This window comes from Lytechinus pictus, chromosome 15, assembly GCF_037042905.1.
Source record: "Lytechinus pictus isolate F3 Inbred chromosome 15, Lp3.0, whole genome shotgun sequence".
Lineage (NCBI taxonomy): Eukaryota > Metazoa > Echinodermata > Echinoidea > Temnopleuroida > Toxopneustidae > Lytechinus > Lytechinus pictus.
In genome coordinates, this window is record NC_087259.1 from 28961108 (window position 1) to 28981240 (window position 20133).

General features: G+C 36.8%; 2 protein-coding genes across 2 annotated transcripts in view; one reads left to right on the forward strand and one right to left on the reverse strand.

Moving 5' to 3' along the window:
- The window catches only part of LOC129277549 (uncharacterized), a 34206-nt gene extending 25786 nt beyond the window's left edge, over positions 1–8420 (forward strand). The window contains exons 8-14 of the mRNA XM_064110063.1: positions 106–303; positions 1022–1132; positions 2185–2295; positions 3013–3151; positions 4170–4264; positions 5342–5416; positions 6088–8420. Coding sequence (XP_063966133.1) covers positions 106–303; positions 1022–1132; positions 2185–2295; positions 3013–3151; positions 4170–4264; positions 5342–5416; positions 6088–6252 — 894 coding nt within the window. The 3' untranslated portion in view covers positions 6253–8420. The remainder of the gene's footprint in view (positions 1–105; positions 304–1021; positions 1133–2184; positions 2296–3012; positions 3152–4169; positions 4265–5341; positions 5417–6087) is intronic.
- Positions 8421–11339: 2919 nt separating this feature from the next.
- On the reverse strand, positions 11340–19328 carry LOC129277649 (flavin-containing monooxygenase 5-like). Its single transcript, XM_054913806.2, has 5 exons — positions 18486–19328; positions 16207–16481; positions 15538–15680; positions 14962–15092; positions 11340–13755 (listed from the first exon to the last, which is right to left on the reverse strand). Exons 1-5 carry the CDS (start codon positions 18692–18694, stop codon positions 12942–12944), a joined length of 1572 nt encoding a protein of 523 aa, XP_054769781.2. The 5' UTR covers positions 18695–19328; the 3' UTR covers positions 11340–12941.
- Positions 19329–20133: the final 805 nt, after the last annotated feature.

Sequence of the window (20133 nt, forward strand, 5' to 3'; positions counted from 1 at the left end):
TGTATCTTCTTCTTTTTTTCAGGAAAAGGCTATCTTGATAAGTATCCCATCGGCCTCTGTCCGTTGTGACTCTCTCTCTCTTTATTTATATCTTTTCTTTTTCAGGGTATTACAGCTATATTGATAAGTATCCCTTCAGCCTCTCTTCGTTGTAACTCTGTCTCCTTCACATTGACCATACATTGTACCTGTCCATTGACAAAGAGACTTCATTTTGTCTATGATCCACCTGTCACGGCACAAGAATACCTCTATGGCTCACCAGTCAACAGAAAGAACCAGTCCCTTCTTGCTACCTTAGGTGTAAGTCACTCATTTGTATTTTAAAAATTGGGATGAATCCTTGATTTGATTAATTTTATTTACTGGCAAAAAATTAGCCTTGGTCAGCAGCTGGCTATTTTACAGAGTGGCTGAGCATTAAAAACTTTACAAAACAAAATACAAATAAATCATAACAAAGTATACATAGTAAAACAAAACATATACTTGGGTTGTATTTTCATAACCAAACCCTTGGGTTATATCCAGATTTACTAAGGATTGTAGTGCACATTTTCTAAAGAATTCTGGTTTCCTCTTCCTTATTCATGTTTAGGGTAATGTACCTATGAATTCACTTGTCAACGGCGCATGAGCTTGACACTCCACATTATCAAAAGAAATAAATGTAGTACCTCTACAGTGATATTTATTGCATATTCTCACTCTAAACTTATATTTATGTAACAGAATAAACTAAGAACCCCATTCGAGAACATTTTTGTTTTCAAATCTTTTTCTTGAATCTCCAACCTCTTACCTATAGCGAATGTTGATATTGGAGGTTTGAGTATGCAAATATCAGATGAGAGAAAGATATTGCTAGACTTACCTGGTTTTCAAAAGGGTTTTAAAGATATTGCTAATCTAAGACCATGTTACATATCAGTGTGTTGCCTGTGTAATAAAAACAATACTTAATGATACAGAAATTAATCACTCAATATAATGCAATAGTTTTTATTATTGCTTCCCTCAGGTAAACTATAGACCACCATCGGGAATGGGTATCGCTGTTCCACTTACCAAAAACATGTACAATGCTGACCCTAGTCAACCTAGACGCAACGACCGTTATCAAGTATCAAAGGTATGTATTCAATTTGTCATGACTTGAATTTTGTATGTTTGAATGTTAAAATTGCAGAAATGCACACACGATAAAAAAAAAAGCACTCTCTGTGTGGGGGCCACATAGTTATGTGTATGTGGGGGTGTTTGTCTGTTTGCCATCGCTTTTAATGATTTCTTATCAGTGGTCAAATGTGTAATGTGTTTCATGAGCGAACGGAAAGTTTGTAATTTCATACTATTTTCGATGGGGGCATTATAGTGGATACGAATCTTGTCTTTAAATCAGAGGGACGTGGGTTCGAATCCCAGCCATGGCATGTTTTCCTTCAAGAAATTTATCCACTTTGTGCTGCACTTGACCCAGGTGAGGAGAATGGTTACCCGGCAGGATTAATTCCTTGAATGCACCAAGCGCCTTTAGCAGCTGGAGCTAAAGCCGGGGTAATTTTGAATAGGCAACAAGATAATCGGCGCCTCATTATTAACTGCAAAAATGCAAAACATGTTGAAACATGCACAAGCAAAATACCTTATGTCAAATATTAGAAATCATGGATTAGATTATATTACATTAAAATTTGTGCAAATGTTCAGAACGTAATCAAATATTGAATTTTGTAAGAATCTAATTTTCCCTTGATCAACTCTGGTACACAAATCATAAGATGGGCAAATTGGAGAAACTTGTTCTGTCTTCTATTTCTAACACAAACCATTCATGAGTTTTATGATTTATATTGCACTTTAACCAATATTTTCATAGATTTGAATCTGATACTGGGCTTCTGAAAATCATCTCAGCAGGAGAGTGGCATGGTACATCAAAGACGTGTGTTGCGATTCCATTTCTTGAGCTTGTGAACCCATGAATGTGATTTGGATAAATTACAAGAGTTACAGCTCCTTCTTAACAACATCCTGGTCAGGCCTCTTCCTTGCAGTTACAAAGTTATGCACACTTACTCCGCTTCAGGATTGCAATTAAAAAAAATTCTTTTAAATTTTCTATTTCAATATGGTTTAAATTGTTGAAAAAACTACTATTTCTTGATTATTACTGTTCTACAGGAAAGTGGTTTTTACAAGCAGTGTGCAGGCAAGAAGACTAGAGAGGAATGTGAGTGTACCGAGGAGATGAGATTATCATCTTTGGAACTCTTCACAGACTGCAGAGAAAAGGTGAGAAAAGATGACATACTCTAACAAGTAATAGCTGCACATATATAATTCCAGCTTAGAGTATGATAAAGTTTCCTAAAAAGTACAAGCAGGCAGATTTGAATTTGCAACACAACTTCTGTTACAGTTATTTGACAAAAGCATTGTTTACACTTGCTACAGAAAAGCTTTTTTTTCTTGCACACAGTATTTTTGGCAAGGTAAAGCCATCACAGGAGCAGCTTTGCAAATATAAAGCTGCCTTTTTATTACCTACTTTATATCACTGTTGTATAGTAAATACTAGATTACATGTTATTACTGATATTCCCAATTTCTATATGTCATTTTCTGTATTTCAATATCAATATTAAGACATTATTGATGTGACCTGTAAAAAAGGGGTATTAAAGTGAAATGAACAAACACCTCGATCCCCCCCCCCAAAAAAAAAAGGGAGAGTAAATGTAATTTAGATGTGCAAGAACTATGAAGTAGAACTTTGTTCACTGCGGATTTATTGCAACACCCATTTATTTATTTAACTTTTTATCATTCGTACATATTTTCTTCTCAATCACTATGAGGCAGTGTTGTTTTCTTTATGTTTCACTGTTTGCATATGTACTGGGCATATTTTGTAAGATCATTTTTAATAATGCCAATTGATTGTGGTGATGATCAATATATATATATATATATATATATATATACCATTATTATAATTGACTCCATCAGGTATATCGCATCACGTACACAGAGGCCCTGTACCCACGTCTTGTTATCAGCGAAAGGGGTAAAAAAGATCAAGTCTTATCTGACCCTTACATACTTACCATCATCGAAGTTAACAACAGGGATGATTTCCTCATTGAAGGTATGAAATCTGAGAAAACATATGCTTATTCAATCCTTTTTGTTTTGCATAGTGTGAATATAGTTTATCCACACTTTGACTGACTGAATAAAGACAATTTGATTGGAGTGAACCCTGCTGGAAATGCAACAGTATCCCACAGTGCATTAATAGTGTGGTCACAGTGTGATCACATTTTGTTCACAGTGTGGTCACAGTGGGTGATTTCAAGGTCAGTGTTGACCTTTTGGTGTTGGTGTCAGGTCAATGTTTACATGAGTAAAACACCAAACATACCATAAAGATAATTCTGAAAAGTCACTCTCTAGTTGTTGAGCTGTCAATATTGTGATCTGGATTATTTGTGTAAACTCAGAATAGGTTTTGGAGCTGGGAAATGCAATCCAAATTGCGCTTCCAACACCAACACCGGGCTTGAAATCACCCAGTGTTGAACACAACTCGAAATCATATTCACACTGTGAAAATGGCTCAAATTTCACAATGTGAATCTTGTATTCACAGAGTCCACTTTGTGAACACACTAAGCACCCACACTTCAGTGATGTTCAGTGTGTGATTATCTTTACATTGTTGAGCATTTTGGGGAATCACATCTTCACAAATCATAGTCCATTATGTAAACACACTGTGTGACAAACTGTGCAGCACAGACCTTTCCAGTAGGGAAATGTTATTGTTCCTCTATCAAACAGATAATTGTAAGGTAGTAAAGAATAGGTTGACTTTCCCTCAATTCCTACTTCCACAGCTCTTTAGCAGTGATCATTTGGTACATTGCAGATATTTCCAAACTGCAAAGCAAACTATTTCCTTACATTTCAAGTAATGCTCATAAAGATAAGCTTGGGTGCCTACACTCATTTATTGTAATGAAAAACCTCTCATACAAGTATTGGGAGCCTTGAAATTCACTAAATTGAAAGCTATTTTATATATATACTCATGATTAAAACAATTGAAATGCATCATAAACAAGCTTTCGTTGTCTCTTTTGTAATATACTGTATTTATATAGCTGCCCGGGTGGAGTACATGCCAGAGATTGCTGAGATTGTTGGTATTACTATCACACAGCTTCACAGTCCTAATCAACTTGTCATAAAATTCCTTGTAAGTAATAAAGGTTTACTCTGACATGGACCCTATAACATGAAACATAGTATCAATCATGTCAAGTCAACTGTCAGCTCATTGCAAGTCATGTAAAAAAAACAGTTTTGATCGTTTGTAAATATTGATTGAATCTCTGTGTGACACTCCCATGGTGTCATAAACTAATAAAATAAAGTTCAATGATATCTGTTGCAAAGGCATGGCAATTGTTTTGTGTTTCCTTGCTACATAAAGCTGTGGCGCAGTAACATCATTATGTAGCTCACAATCTATAGAAGAATTAAAAGTACAAAATAATACTGCTCTGCATTCAATCTCCATGTCATTTTCATCAAACTTTGTACATAATATGAGGAAACTATAGTAAATAGAAGGATGTTCAGAAACGTGTTTGATGGAGGCCATTCATTGTATGATAAGTCAACCAGAAGAGGGCAGGCTCACAAAGAATTCAGTATACCTGGAAGTAATGCATAGCACCAATGATAACACACATAATATATAGCCACTTTGATAAATATGTGGTCATGCACTGCCCCTTGACATGATAAGACCAATGTCATGATATGTTTTATAAAGGAGGCAAATGGGAATTCAAATGTGACTTTAAGACACACTTAACTCTTTAGTGATGAGTGAAACATCCCATTTCTTTTGTGTGTGGGAATCTATCAATAGTTTCATATCAGACTAAGATAACATATTGATATTATACAACACTTACCGAAAAATTGTATTTTACCAGCAAACTTTGGATGCTGTGAGGATCTTCTTTATTGACTTTCAAATCCTTGATTCCTGTTCAAAGAGGGATATTCTTTATTATATTCAGTGATATAAAAATGCTGTACCAATTGTACTCATATCTAATAGTAAGTTAGTCTTATATTGTATACAGACTTAAATTTTGTACTATCGCACTCCTGTCTAAATTTGTATTTGAATATTGTTTAATACTTCAGGCTAGAGATTTATGGTTTGTCCAATGGCATTTTGGTTTTTCAGTATACATAGTTATAGTTATTAGATCGCACCCATGTCTAATCCCTATATGATCACTGTTTTATACTTCAGGCTACAGAGCTATACCATTTCAGAATGACTGTGATTGATGGTTTCTCATACTGTATCCTGGAAGATGAATTTCAGGTAAGTTAATGAACTCTCCACTTTAAAGGGGACCTAAAGCTTTAAATAAAGTTGTTTTAATAAATAGAATATTAAGTTATATGAATTTTCCTTCAGCAAAAAATTTACCAATGTTGTGCTGCACTCAACCCAGGTGAAGTGAATGGGTACCGTAATTCCTCAAAAAGCTGTGAGCTCTGGAATCGGTAGACTAGCTTAGCCGGGGTAATGTAAAAGCGTCTTGAGCACCTAACAAGGTGGATTCGTGCGCTATACAAATACCCAATATTATTATTATTACTTAACACATTAAAGTAAATAATTATATACAGTGAAACTGTCTATCCTCTCACACCATATACCTCTTTCTGAATTTTGCTAACACCAACTGATTTGCAATCTTTGGTGTAATCTGCCCTTTTCCACCCTCATGTACAAACTGTCCCTCTTCCATACCAAGAACAATCATTGAAATACTGTTTTATTAATCTGTTAAACTAGATAAGATCCCTTTGATTGAACTTAGTGTAATGTGAGCAGATGTAGATCCAGTATTTACTCAAAGGAGGCCCGAACAGGGGGACGAGGGGGGCACAGTCCGTTCAACCCCTTGGGTTCTCCTTTATATTTAAGTTACTCCCAAGTCACCTACCTGTTCTCACAGGGCTTGTTCTTTTCAATCATTCTGCTAGATCTTTGTGGACAGAGCGCCTCTACCGGGGTTATCTCAGATGATCATCTTTGCTACAGTCAGTGTTCTGATGGGAGCTGCAGTATTTATCATCTACCTCAAACACATCAGAAAAACACATATCCACCGAACTCGATCCAATATGGCACTGTTTGAAGGAAATTGAACCCTATTGTCCATGACTGCAATTGTGAAAATAAAGTGTTTTTTAATCATCTTGATTTTGCCAACAAATTCACAATACTCAGGGGGTGTTACAAAAGTGTGACTAAAAGTTGAACGTTACCCTGAGGTAAAGTATGTGCGGATTATAAAATAGGTGTATTATATCAAGCATCGCGATTGGCCAATACGCGTCACATGACATCCAACTTTTTTTGTGCACTGCACGGCTGTGCAAAAGGTGCGCAACGAAAATTGACATTGCACGCTCAAGCAAACCAGTGTGGTAGAAGTCCAACAAAACTGTACTGTAACTTTTAAAAAAATTGTTTCTGTGTTGCTATTTTATAAAACAAATAATGCACTTGCTCTGTCGTGCGTAAAAGTAAATGCAGAGAAAGCTCGGTTTCTTCAGATGGAGCACACTGGGCACTCGCCGCCAGCGGCTCGTGCACAGTGCGGCACCTATCTAAAGAAACCTCGCATGCTCTGCATTTCCACTAACGCACTCGGCTGCATGCATTATTTGTATAATATAACATGTCACTGCATTGGTCAAATCATTATTATTATTATCCACCAGGTTGCACGTTAGATAAGATGTGCGCGATAGCATTTAATAAGCATGACTCTAAGTCACATTTATCCTTTTGTGAAATGCCCCCCCCCCCCCAGTGTTTATTGTAATATGATTGATTAATTAGATGCATTAATATGTCTTGGTTTCACTGACATAAGGATGTAATTCAGTTTTTGTCCATTTCAATATTTTGTTATTGATAACGCAGATATTAAATTCTATGGAACATTAGTTTAAGTACCTATTCTGCTAATAAAGCAAGAAAGCACCTGATAACAGCCCAGTAGGGCATACTCTGTTGACATACAAACAGCCTTCATTTTACAACTATCTGCTTGGTAGAAAATAATAAGATATCTCTTTTCACCAAATTACTGTTGTTTTAAAGTCCTTTTAATTGCAAACCCTCAATCTGTGTTTCTTCACAAACACAATTTGTAAGGTATTGCAAATATGAATGAGCAATTCTTATTAGTTCCCGGGTGTGTATTTTGAACAAAAGGCACATGAACTTAATTGGCCACTACTGTTTTCCAATTAATTGCAAACCTGTGTCTTACAGAGCTCTGTTGTATTGGTAAAAGTGTTGACCTTTAGATCATGATATTTGTCTATCAAAGTAAAATATCTTTTCTTCTCTCTTTAATTATTATTTTTAATATTGTATTTCAACATTTCATGTATATTCAATTAACTGCTGGTTTAGCTTACCTAAGCAAAGAAAAATAAGTTTTATGAAAAAGTTTTTTAAATATGCAATTTAAACATTCTTGCCATTCGTATTTGCAAGTGAAATTAAGTTAATTTCAATTTTGCCTTAATGTACATAATGTGTATGTATAGGTGTATTCATTGTCATATTTGATTTTGGATATTGTTCCCATATGTAAGACATGATTAATTAAGTCCTTCTACAAGCTTTTTCTGTAAAATATACCATAATTTGTCTCAAGAAAAAAATGTTAATGAAAATGTTTTTTTATTGCTATTTCATTCTGTCATTTATGTATGCAAGTTGAATTGTGTGTTTTTTTTTGGAAATATGACCTGAAATAAATTCAAAATTTATGTACATGTATGAATATTTCTTTTTGTTGAATAATGATGAATCATATTTCAAATTTGTAGATAATATTTTGATGCACAAAGTCTGGATTTATTCAGGCTCTCTTAAAAATGAATTGCCAGTAATAATTCTATTGCAATTATATTGAATCCTGAGAGGAAGTACGTCCATGTTAATATTTATATGCCTCATTTGGAAATCAGGGTCATGTTTTATAAACACTTGTTCTAATAACAAATGCACAATTTCTCGAACAGGTTTACTATCTACCAATCAAATATAATTATTTCAGTAGCTTTAAACTGTTATTGCAAGTTTGTTATTGCAATATGTTTTATGAAACAGGCCTAAAGTTAGAAATACACAACTTTCATAAGGATAAGATTCATTTGCTTTTGCTGAAATTCACAAACATTCTATCATATTCCTTTATATCATAATATGAAAATTTTCTTATGAACTTGACTGGTATAGGTTTATTTGGGGATTTTGCTATTGATAATAAATTTTGAAAAACAGTTTTAAATACCTTGTCTTCTTTTTCCATTTATTGTCTTTAATTCAGAAGTGTGCTTAATACCTTCACCAACCCACACTCTCTCACTCCTACTTCCAATACTCACACCAACTCACACAACCCATTGCCACCCTACACACCATCTTCCACTGCTACTTCTAATACTCACACCAACTCACACAACCCATTGCCACCCTACACACCATCTTCCACTGCTACTTTCAATACTCACACAACCCATTGCTACCCTCACACACCATCTTCCACTCCTACTTCCAACTACTCACACAACCCATTGCCACCCTACACACCATCTTCCACTGCTACTTTCAATACTGACACCAACTCACACAACCCATTGCTACCCTCACTCACCATCTTCCACTGCTACTTCCAATACTCACACCAACTCACACAACCCATTGCCCCCCTCACACACCATCTTCCACTGCTACTTTCAATACTCACACAACCCATTGCTACCCTCACACACCATCTTCCACTGCTACTTCCAATACTCACACCAACTCACACAACCCATTGCCACCCTACACACCATCTTCCACTGCTACTTCCAATACTGACACCAACTCACACAACCCATTGCCACCCTCACACACCATCTTCCACTGCTACTTCCAAATACTCACACCAACTCACACAACCCATTGCCACCCTACACACCATCTTCCACTGCTACTTCCAATACTCACACAACCCATTGCCCCCCTCACACACCATCTTCCACTGCTACTTCCAAATACTCACACCAACTCACACAATCCATTGCCACCCTACACACCATCTTCCATTGCTACTTCCAATACTCACACAACCCATTGCCACCCTACACACCATCTTACACTGCTACTTCCAATACTCACACAACCCATTGCCCCCCTCACACACCATCTTCCACTGCTACTTCCAAATACTCACACCAACTCACACAACCCATTGCCACCCTACACACCATCTTCCACTGCTACTTCTAATACTCACACCAACTCACACAACCCATTGCCCCCCTCACACACCATCTTCCACTGCTACTTCCAAATACTCACACCAACTCACACAACCCATTGCCACCCTACACACCATCTTCCACTGCTACTTCTAATACTCACACCAACTCACACAACCCATTGCCCCCCTCACACACCATCTTCCACTGCTACTTCCAACTACTCACACAACCCATTGCCACCCTACACGCCATCTTCCACTGCTACTTCCAACTACTCACACAACCCATTGCCACCCTACACACCATCTTCCACTGCTACTTTCAATACTGACACAACCCATTGCTACCCTACACACCATCTTCCACTGCTACTTTCAATACTGACACAACCCATTGCCACCCTACACACCATCTTCCACTGCTACTTTCAATACTGACACAACCCATTGCCACCCTACACACCATCTTCCACTGCTACTTTCAATACTGACACAACCCATTGCCACCCTACACACCATCTTCCACTGCTACTTCCAACTACTCACACAACCCATTGCCCCCCTCACACACCATCTTCCACTGCTACTTCCAACTACTCACACAACCCATTGCTACCCTCACACACCATCTTCCACTCCTACTTCCAATACTCACACCAACTCACACAACCCATTGCTACCCTCACACACCATCTTCCACTGCTACTTCCAACTACTCACACAACCCATTGCCACCCTACACACCATCTTCCACTGCTACTTCCAACTACTCACACAACCCATTGCCACCCTACACACCATCTTCCACTGCTACTTTCAATACTGACACAACCCATTGCTACCCTACACACCATCTTCCACTGCTACTTTCAATACTGACACAACCCATTGCCACCCTACACACCATCTTCCACTGCTACTTTCAATACTGACACAACCCATTGCCACCCTACACACCATCTTCCACTGCTACTTTCAATACTGACACAACCCATTGCCACCCTACACACCATCTTCCACTGCTACTTCCAACTACTCACACAACCCATTGCCCCCCTCACACACCATCTTCCACTGCTACTTCCAACTACTCACACAACCCATTGCTACCCTCACACACCATCTTCCACTGCTACTTCCAACTACTCACACAACCCATTGCCACCCTACACACCATCTTCCACTGCTACTTTCAATACTGACACCAACTCACACAACCCATTTCCACCCTACACACCATCTTCCACTGCTACTTTCAATACTCACACAACCCATTACCACCCTACACACCATCTTCCACTGCTACTTCTAATACTCACACCAACTCACACAACCCATTGACACCCTACACACCATCTTCCACTGCTACTTCTAATACTCACACCAACTCACACAACCCATTGCCACCCTACACACCATCTTCCACTGCTACTTCCAATACTCACACAACACATTGCCCCCCTCACACACCATCTTTCACTGCTACTTCCAAATACTCACACCAACTCACACAACCCATTGCCACCCTACACACCATCTTCCACTGCTACTTCTAATACTCACACCAACTCACACAACCCATTGCCACCCTCACACACCATCTTCCACTGCTACTTCCAATACTCACACAACCCATTGCCCCCCTCACACACCATCTTCCACTGCTACTATCAATACTCACACCAACTCGCACAACCCATTGCCCCACCCTCACCCACCATCTTCCACTCCTACTTCCAATACTCACACCAACTCACACAACCCATTGCTACCCTCACACACCATCTTCCACTGCTACTTCCAATACTCACACAACCCTTTTTTGTGAAACTTAGAAATGTCACAACGTTCTTATTTTACATTTTAATAAAAAATTCAAGTCAAACTTTGGTTGGGGTGTTCTTGTCCTTTAAATATTAAAAAACAAATGAAATAAATTACTCCATTGAATACTGCATGGGACATCAATGATATATAGTTTATTGATTATATATATAAATTATGATCTATAATGTTTATTGCGAATTTAGTAATTACTGATTTGGTGCAAATTTGCTGAGGTAATTGAAATTTTGTATTCCAAAGAAGTAATATTAATTGCACAGCTAGGTATATATTTAATTGGAATTAAAAATTAAGGAACACATTCAAACTGCCACAAATTCATTGACATAAAGTCATTAGTATGAATATGCTACATGAAAACAAACAATATATGTTCTTTGGCTTACTAAAACAATGCATCAATTATTCATTTCCTTGTGCTTTATATTCACTTGGTACACAGGCAGTTGGTCTAATACCAGTATCACATGAGCTAAACCCATTTGGTCTATATCTGTATACAAATATCATGATCATTGAGATAAAAATGATTTCATAAATGAACATTACGATAATTTTTTGCTTCATACTTTTTTTCTTTTTTTATAAGTGCTTGGAAAAGCTATGTAAAACACTATAATGATATGGGTATAGGTTTTGTCTAATCACCATAATATAGATAACTTACTGTAATTCTGAATAACCAGGATGATATGAACTTACTGGTCAAATGTGATATCTACGGTTAACAGAGTGAAATCTATATAATATCATACACATTTCATTATGCACAAATTTTGAAAATGTCCTGGTATAGCCTGCCTATCTAAAAGCTAGCAAAGGGTGATTCAGATTCTCGTTCAACTTTGTGTCTGTTTAATTTCCAACAGCAAAACGGAAGTATTACAATGACATTGCATATGTTATAATCATTATAAAACAATATAAATATATGTAGAGATATATATACAAAATTTTGTGAGTACACATTAAAAATGTAAGAGCAAATTTCCACAAGACCAATATCTGGATATGAAGGGATACAGCAAAAGAAAATTTGTATTTTGTCTACAACTGACACACTTCCGTTTCAGCCATTTCCTGATGTACCTGGGCGAGTGGCTTAATAGGCCTAAATAAATAGCTGTCTTTCGTATTACACAGTAAATTGTCACATGGTCTACACCCGAATCATCTGCTTTCCGCTACTTCTTATTCCACATGGTCTACTTCTATTTCGTCCCACACCAGGCCATCTACAAACCATTTTATCTGATGTCCAATTAGCCTATCCCGTGTTGTGTAATATGCACTTTGTATAATAGGTGAATCATATATGTACCAAATTTTCATTTGAAACATTGCAAAATAGTAAGCAGACAATGTATGTATTAAGTCTTTCCAGAATAATAAAATCTCAAAACTTAAGCTATAACAAAAATTGATGACCTTTTTGACTTAGTGACATCCTCCATTATATCAAATGTGGACATTAAACACGACCTACTTTTACCAAATATGGCTCATCATATTGACCAAAGTGACCCCATTTGCCATAAATCGTTATGATGTCATATACATTTAGGTCTGTCAAAGGTACACTTTATTCATTATTTCAGGAATGAAATGGGTAAATACATTCTTTTTTTTTTCAAGTCTTGATGGTCATGATAGATGATTTGTTTATTAAATGGAGGAAAGATACAAGTTGTGTCACTTCCCAAAGAGATTTAAGTCTTAACGCCAAAGAATATACAGAGCAACTGACAAAACAATAGCATAAAATAACCAACTGTTCAACAAACTCCCACTCTGAGAAACCTGTACCTTCCTAGACTGTAAAGGTTTGTTGACTCTTTCCGAGATCGTCATGATAGCATCACGGGCGCCGCTCCATTGACCAGGTCCAACCAGACGATACTGATACGGTGTGTATGGACCAAAGACGCACTTCAAAGCTAGGACAGGATCAGAGAGTAACATCTTCCAGAAATCTGGCTTTACACCAAACTCTAGAGCCACCTCATCCATGTATTTAATGAAATCAACTTGGATGGTATGACGTTGGGAGGAGATGTAACGTTTAGCCATGGCTTCTTCTTTACTCATCATGTCGGCTTTCATTTGATCTGATGAAGGTAGCTTTGTAAGACCTTTGAACACTCTTGTAGCCCATCTTGCTTGGATCTCAGATATGGGATTGATGGCACCTAATGGTTGGATGTACCCTAAAAACGCAATGGTGGGATGCTGAAGGTTAACTGGAAACACATACTTGTAGAGTGGTAACTTATTCTGCTCTACTTTGATCACAGAATCTTCAAGGAAAGGGAATTTAAATAGGTACCCAGTTCCGAGGATGACAACATCAAGATCTTCAGTGGTTCCATCTTGGAACACGACACCTGTTGATGTGAAGCGCTTGACATCCGGTTTGATGATGACTGATCCATTTACAATACAGTTTGGGAGAAAGTCATTGACAGTCGGATGTTGAGCTAGCAATGAGTGTTCAGGTTGGATACCAAGAAACTTGTGATCCACCCTACTCCTAAAACAAACAAGAAATAGAAATTCAGGTGCATATCATCTTAATCAATATACCTGGCCCTGTCTTACAAATATCCAATCAACCACAACTATGGAAAGCCAGCAACATCTACATCTAAAATATATGTTTGTTTAAAATATTTTTCTAGATATATGACGTATATTCATACATTCATTGTTTTCTTGAAGATTCAGTGTGCTCCTCTTTGTTAACAAAGGAAATTGTACAAACTTCCTGCAGAAAAAAAAAATATGTTGATGAATTTCCATATACTTAAGGTTGATGGGATCAATCATAACACTTTGCAAGATGGAGCCCTGATATACAAATATTTTTTGGAAAAGGAAAATTGTTTAGCTTGGGAAGTAGTTGCTCTAAATGTCACCTCAGAGGGTTGCGTGTTCAAATCCCACCACAGCATTGAAGTGTCTTTGGGCAAGGCATCAATTCACGGTTACACTTCGTAATTCCGAAGGTTCTTTATTCCGAAGGTTCATAATTCTGAAACACGTAAATTGCCTATACCCCGATGTTCGTTAATCCGAAAACGTAAAAGAGTTCGTTAATCCGAACATTTGTGGCGTTATTCCGAAGGTTCGATAATGCGAAAACGAAATAAGGTTCGATGTTCCGAAGGTTCGTTAATCCGAAAACGAAATAAGGTTCGTTGTTCTGGAGGTTCGTTAGTCTGAAAACGATATAAGGTTCGTTAATCATTTCGTTTTTGGACTAACGAACCTTCGGAATTACGAACCTCACTTCGTTTTTGGACTAACGAACCTTCGGAATTACGAACCTCATTTCGTTTCCTGATTAACAAACCTTCGGAATTACGAACCTCACTTCTTTTTCGGACTAACGAACCTTCGGAATTACGAACCTCATTTCGTTTTCGGACTAACGAACCTTCGGAAATACGAGCCTTCGGAACAACGAACCTTCGGAATAACGAAGCTTCGGAATTACGAATGTATGCGTCAATTCACACCTTGCCAATCTTTACCCAAGTGATAAATGATACCTCTAGGATGAGAAAGTGAATAATGCATGGCATTAAAATTACAAATTTAATTTCTAGATTTTAATAATGAAAGGAGACAACCACCTCCGTTCGAATTTAAGAACATAAAATATTATATCAGATATTAGATTTATGGGATAAATGACTTCACTTTTGACCAAAATATTCTTATCATATATACTTACTCTACAGTAGACCTGAATGCCTTTTCCTTAACTGAATTAGGCAAAACATCAAAAATTCTTTGAGGAAAAAAGATACGACCATTAAACAAACGATGGAGAACCCACATTCCTCGACGAGTACTCAGGTAGACCTGATAGTGAAAGACAAAGTAAATAACCTCTTAAATATTCTCTGTCTCCTCTAGAAATGTCTGATTTTTTATAACTGCAAAAAGTGGAAACTAATTTGACACTTCTATACCTAAACCGTTGATTGTTTAAACCCTTTGTAATATAATATAATTAGAGTGTCAATAATTCAAAATGTATAAAAGATGATAAGTTATACAAACATGGGAAGGTAAAATGCAGGTCAAGCCTAACTCAAACAAATGACATTAAAAGCGACACTGAACAAGAAATATATGCCTATATATATTTTAAAAAAGAAGAAGCAGTTGAACACATATATTGATATTGGTCTCTTTTCGTCTTGGATATATAGTTCAAATTTTGTATTTCCTTCACACTTAAGCAGGAAATTGACCTTTAACCTTTCATTTCTGAACATAATTATGACCATGTTGATGAACTCACCTGTGATGCAGGACTGCTCAATTCAACAGCAGCATCACAACCGGAGTTACCCACTCCTATGATCAAGATGCGCTTATTCTCAAAACCTTCTGGTGTGAGGTAATCATGTGTGTGGAGTACTCGACCATTAAAGTCCTTCAATCCTTCAAATTAAAAAGTAGCCAGGAAAAGAGTAGACTATCAGCATATTTTGTTTTGTTCATGAAAACTCACATTGTTCAAAATGTAAGATAATTAAGTGATGGGGATATCAACAATGGCCGTTTCTGTGGTGCTAGGTGAATCCAGCCACCCTCGTAGTCGGGGATTAAAACCAAATTTAAAACCTGGATTACTCTGCTATGAAGTTTAATATTTCCTGTGATTCATACAACATGGATATTTCCGTTTGTCCGAACATATAGTGGCAGCGATGGAAAATGCTCACTGATATGTACAAATTTTGTTATTAATGATAAGAGGGTTATCCCACCGCTGCCACCAAAATTCAAAGGGTCCTTAGGAAAGTTAAGAGAAAATCATCTCATCATAGAATACACCAGGCCCCATGCTTAAAAATAGAAGAACTTTTATTTGGATGAATAAGCATGCTAAAATCTAGTAGGTCTTCTATTTCTAAGTAAAGTACAAACTGGAGAAGAAATCAGATCCAAATTTTAAAAGTCTCACCATCAAACTCTGGCAGGTGTGGTGTACAGTGATGTCCTGTGCATACAAGAACAGCATCATAGATCTCAGTTACTGACTTGCCAGTTTCTTGAAGGGTTGTTTTAACTTTCCATTGTCCTGTTTCCTCGAAGTCATCAGCAAAGACAGCAGAATCTACTTTAGTGTGAAAGTGGATGTACTTACGAAGATCAAAACGGTCACAAAAGAGATGGTAGTACTTCAGTACAAGTCTGTTGTGCATGTAGTTTGGGAAGTCATCTGGAATAGGGAAGTCACTAGATGTGAAGATACAATTAAGGTTCATTACATAACGCTCCATTTCTTTTTTTTTTCAGACAGACGTCATGACAGAAACAAAGTTAAAGAACTCCATTGATATCGATATATTCCGTGTATTGTGATTGGCCGGGGAGGATCACTCCCTTTCTTCTCTCAGTTGAATTACATATATGGCTGGAAAGAGTATCTTCTCCCAAATAATTCGATACCATATTTATGTGGTTTTTAAAAAAATGACACCTACCAAATCCCCAATTTATGGGGAAAATATATCATTAACACATAATCATTATATATGGCTGGAAAGAATATCTTCTCCCAAATAATTTGATACCATATTTATGTGGTATGTCTTCACACTTGGATAATCAGCAGTTATTCTTTGCAATGATGTAAATTTTGATTTGCGCGCGAGAGGCATGACTGCAATGAATGAATCCAGGGGTTGCATTAAAATCCATTTCAAAACACCTTTCTCAATAATTAACATTATAACGAATTAAACACTTTTCAGTATCATATCTCAAGTTAATTTTATTGAAAAGGGGTTTGTAAATATGGTTACTTACTCAGGATTATGGCATCATTGGCATTTGGCGCTCATTCATTGGAATTATGCCTTACTTTGGCGCAAATCAAAATGTACATCATTGCAAAGAATACCTACTGATTATCCAAGTGTGAAGACATACCACATAAATATGGTATCAAATTATTTGGGAGAATAATAATAATTATGATAATAGGCATTTATATAGCGCCATCTAGAAATATTCTATTCCGAGGTGCGTTATTATTATTATTACCCCGGCCTTAGCTCGAGCTGCCTTTCAGCGCTCCTGCATTAAAGGAAATAATCTGCCAGGTATACCCATTCACCTCACCTGTGAGTGAGTGAGTGACATCATCGACTCTCTAATTTTGATGTAACTGGCTCGTTCATATAACTATTTTGTTAAAAATAAGCGAAACTTTGAAATGTCATAACTTTCTTACTTTACATCCGATTTTGATGAAATTTTCAGCATTGTGCTTGTCTGATTTTTCTCTATTGATTCAAATCAACATTTTGTTGGGGTGGAACTTTACCGAACCACAATATGTTATAACAATGGTAATACCACATGTTCAGGGAGGAATAAAACCACTTTCCACATGACAATGAGTAGAAAATTGGAATATATCATGTCTCTTGTACTAGTCATAAAATACAAAAGAAATGGTGAGTGGATGACATCATGAATACCCCCATTTGCATACCGACCTGGATGAGCATAATTATAACTGTTATCAAGCGAAACTTAGAAATGTCATAACTTCCTTATTTTACACCCAATTTTGGTGAAGTTTTCAGTGGTTTGCTTTTTTTATTTTTCTCTTTTTATTCTAATCAACTTTTTGTTAGGATGGACTGGTCCTTTAAATGAGGCCATCTTTGTTTGTATTTGATATTTTATTAGTGCCGGAAATGAAAAACAGAACTGACCAAAGATCACGATCTGATGGGTGTGCACACAAAAATAATTTTGTTTTTTCTGGATCAACTCGACACGCATTTCCATGGGCCTTGGTCGTTCTCAAATCATTGACAAAAATAAAATATGTGTCCCCCCCCCCCCTCCTTCATCAAAATACCCTGGCACAACCCCTGTGTAGAGACAATCAGAAACCGTATTGCTATGACAGGAAAAAAAAAAATCGAGTTTTGCTTTCAAAACAATCGTCTAGTTGTGGATCCAGGTGGGGACGAATCCAGCCCGTGCCCCCACCCCCTCCCTTTGATAACCATAAAAAAATAATAATGAATAGTGGAAAATGTCGTGAATTTTATGATTTTTTTTTTTTTTTTTTTTTTTTCGCTTGTCAAATTTTTCGTGACGTAAATTATCATCATTCAGGATTCGGGAGTGAAGACCCTTTTCTGCACAAAAATGCCCCCCCCCCCTCCCGGGAAACCCCGGATCGGCCCCTGGTGCCCACAATCAGTACTTCAAACTCACCTATAACACATGACCTCTTTACTGGTGTTAATAACAGTTGACTTATAGACACATGCCTGATCATCCCTCTCCTCTCGATAATACCACAATCCTCCAATGTTATCAGATTTTTCAAAACATACTGGTTCAAGACCCTCATCCAAACAGCTTTTGATTGCAGTCAGTCCACTCGCCCCAGCACCGATGATTGCTACTCTTTTCTTCCCCATTGTTGCTGTCAAAAAATTTCAGGATTGCACCCTTTACCTGTCCATTACGAATTAAAAAAAAATGCTTTAGAAGTGAGTTATAGGGGGTTTTAACAAAAGCGCTTACCATACAAACTATTGTATTTGATGCCGCAAGGAAAATATGTTAGGCATGTATGTTACATTTTTTGGCAGATTGTATATACACAAAAGACTCCTGCCTCACTACAAACTTTCTCGCCAGTTACAAAAGGAGAATGTTTTTTGTAATGATAATTTATGTATATATTATTTCGAAATCATATGCACTACACCATTAAATAATATCTCAAAATAGTCTGTGGGACCACCCCCCCACCCACCCACACACACACACACACACACACACACACACACACTTTACCTATGACACATACAGAGAGAATAAATATTATTTGCACGAAATACTCATTCACGAGACAAAAGTAGATCAAGCCAATTAAGTCTCATTTGCATTGCTCAACGATCAAAGTTCAAAATACCCATGCCCTATTCTATACGTCAATGTCGGTATGATAAATATACCCAAAAAATAATGAATCCTCTAGTAATATCTAGGATAGTCAATGAGAGATGAGAAGGCTTTAAATAGAAGCTCCAAGTACATATGGTATATAATATCAATGACTCAATGGTCGGGACAATATACCCTAGTAAATATCATAGCAGCAGCAAATACAATACTTTCCTTCCGTGATCAAGCTTCCTGTTCTATTTCAGATGAAAGTACTACCAGCATTGGTCAGAACCTATAGGCTTTCCACAACACTCGATGATCCACTGACAGTATTCCTGGCTATACAGTCACAGAGTTAAATACTACTACGAATAGCTTTGGCTATATACTCAACAGTCAAGTTCAGATCATCGGAATATATCACTGGGAATATATCTCATTGATTCAGAGGGACCCGCACGTATACAAACAAACTTTTTATGCTCCATACAGACGGACGCGTCGTCATCGAGATCGTAGATTGCTATAAATAGGTCATACCATGAGTGATGCCCGCTCGTCACAGTCCCACATCGAAATTGCTTTTTATGTGAAAACATATAAAGATTATCAAGTCCAAACACTGTCCGGTGAAGAAAGCAAATATCAATATTTCATAAATATGATAAACATGTGAAGAAAGTCTAAATACTGTGAAGAAATTAAGCATATATAATTTAAGAAGTTTGATAAACATTATAAGAAAATCAAGTCTAAATACTATAAATATAAAGCAATGTATAGATTTCATAAATTTGATAAACATGTAAAGTAAATCACGTCTAAATGCTGCAGCAAATCGTAAATTTTATAGATTAGCAAAAACTTCAAGAAACAGAATCTAATATACTTATACATTGATTAATTTATTAACAGTATTTAGATATGATTAACATAATGTGATTATCGGATTAATAACATTGAC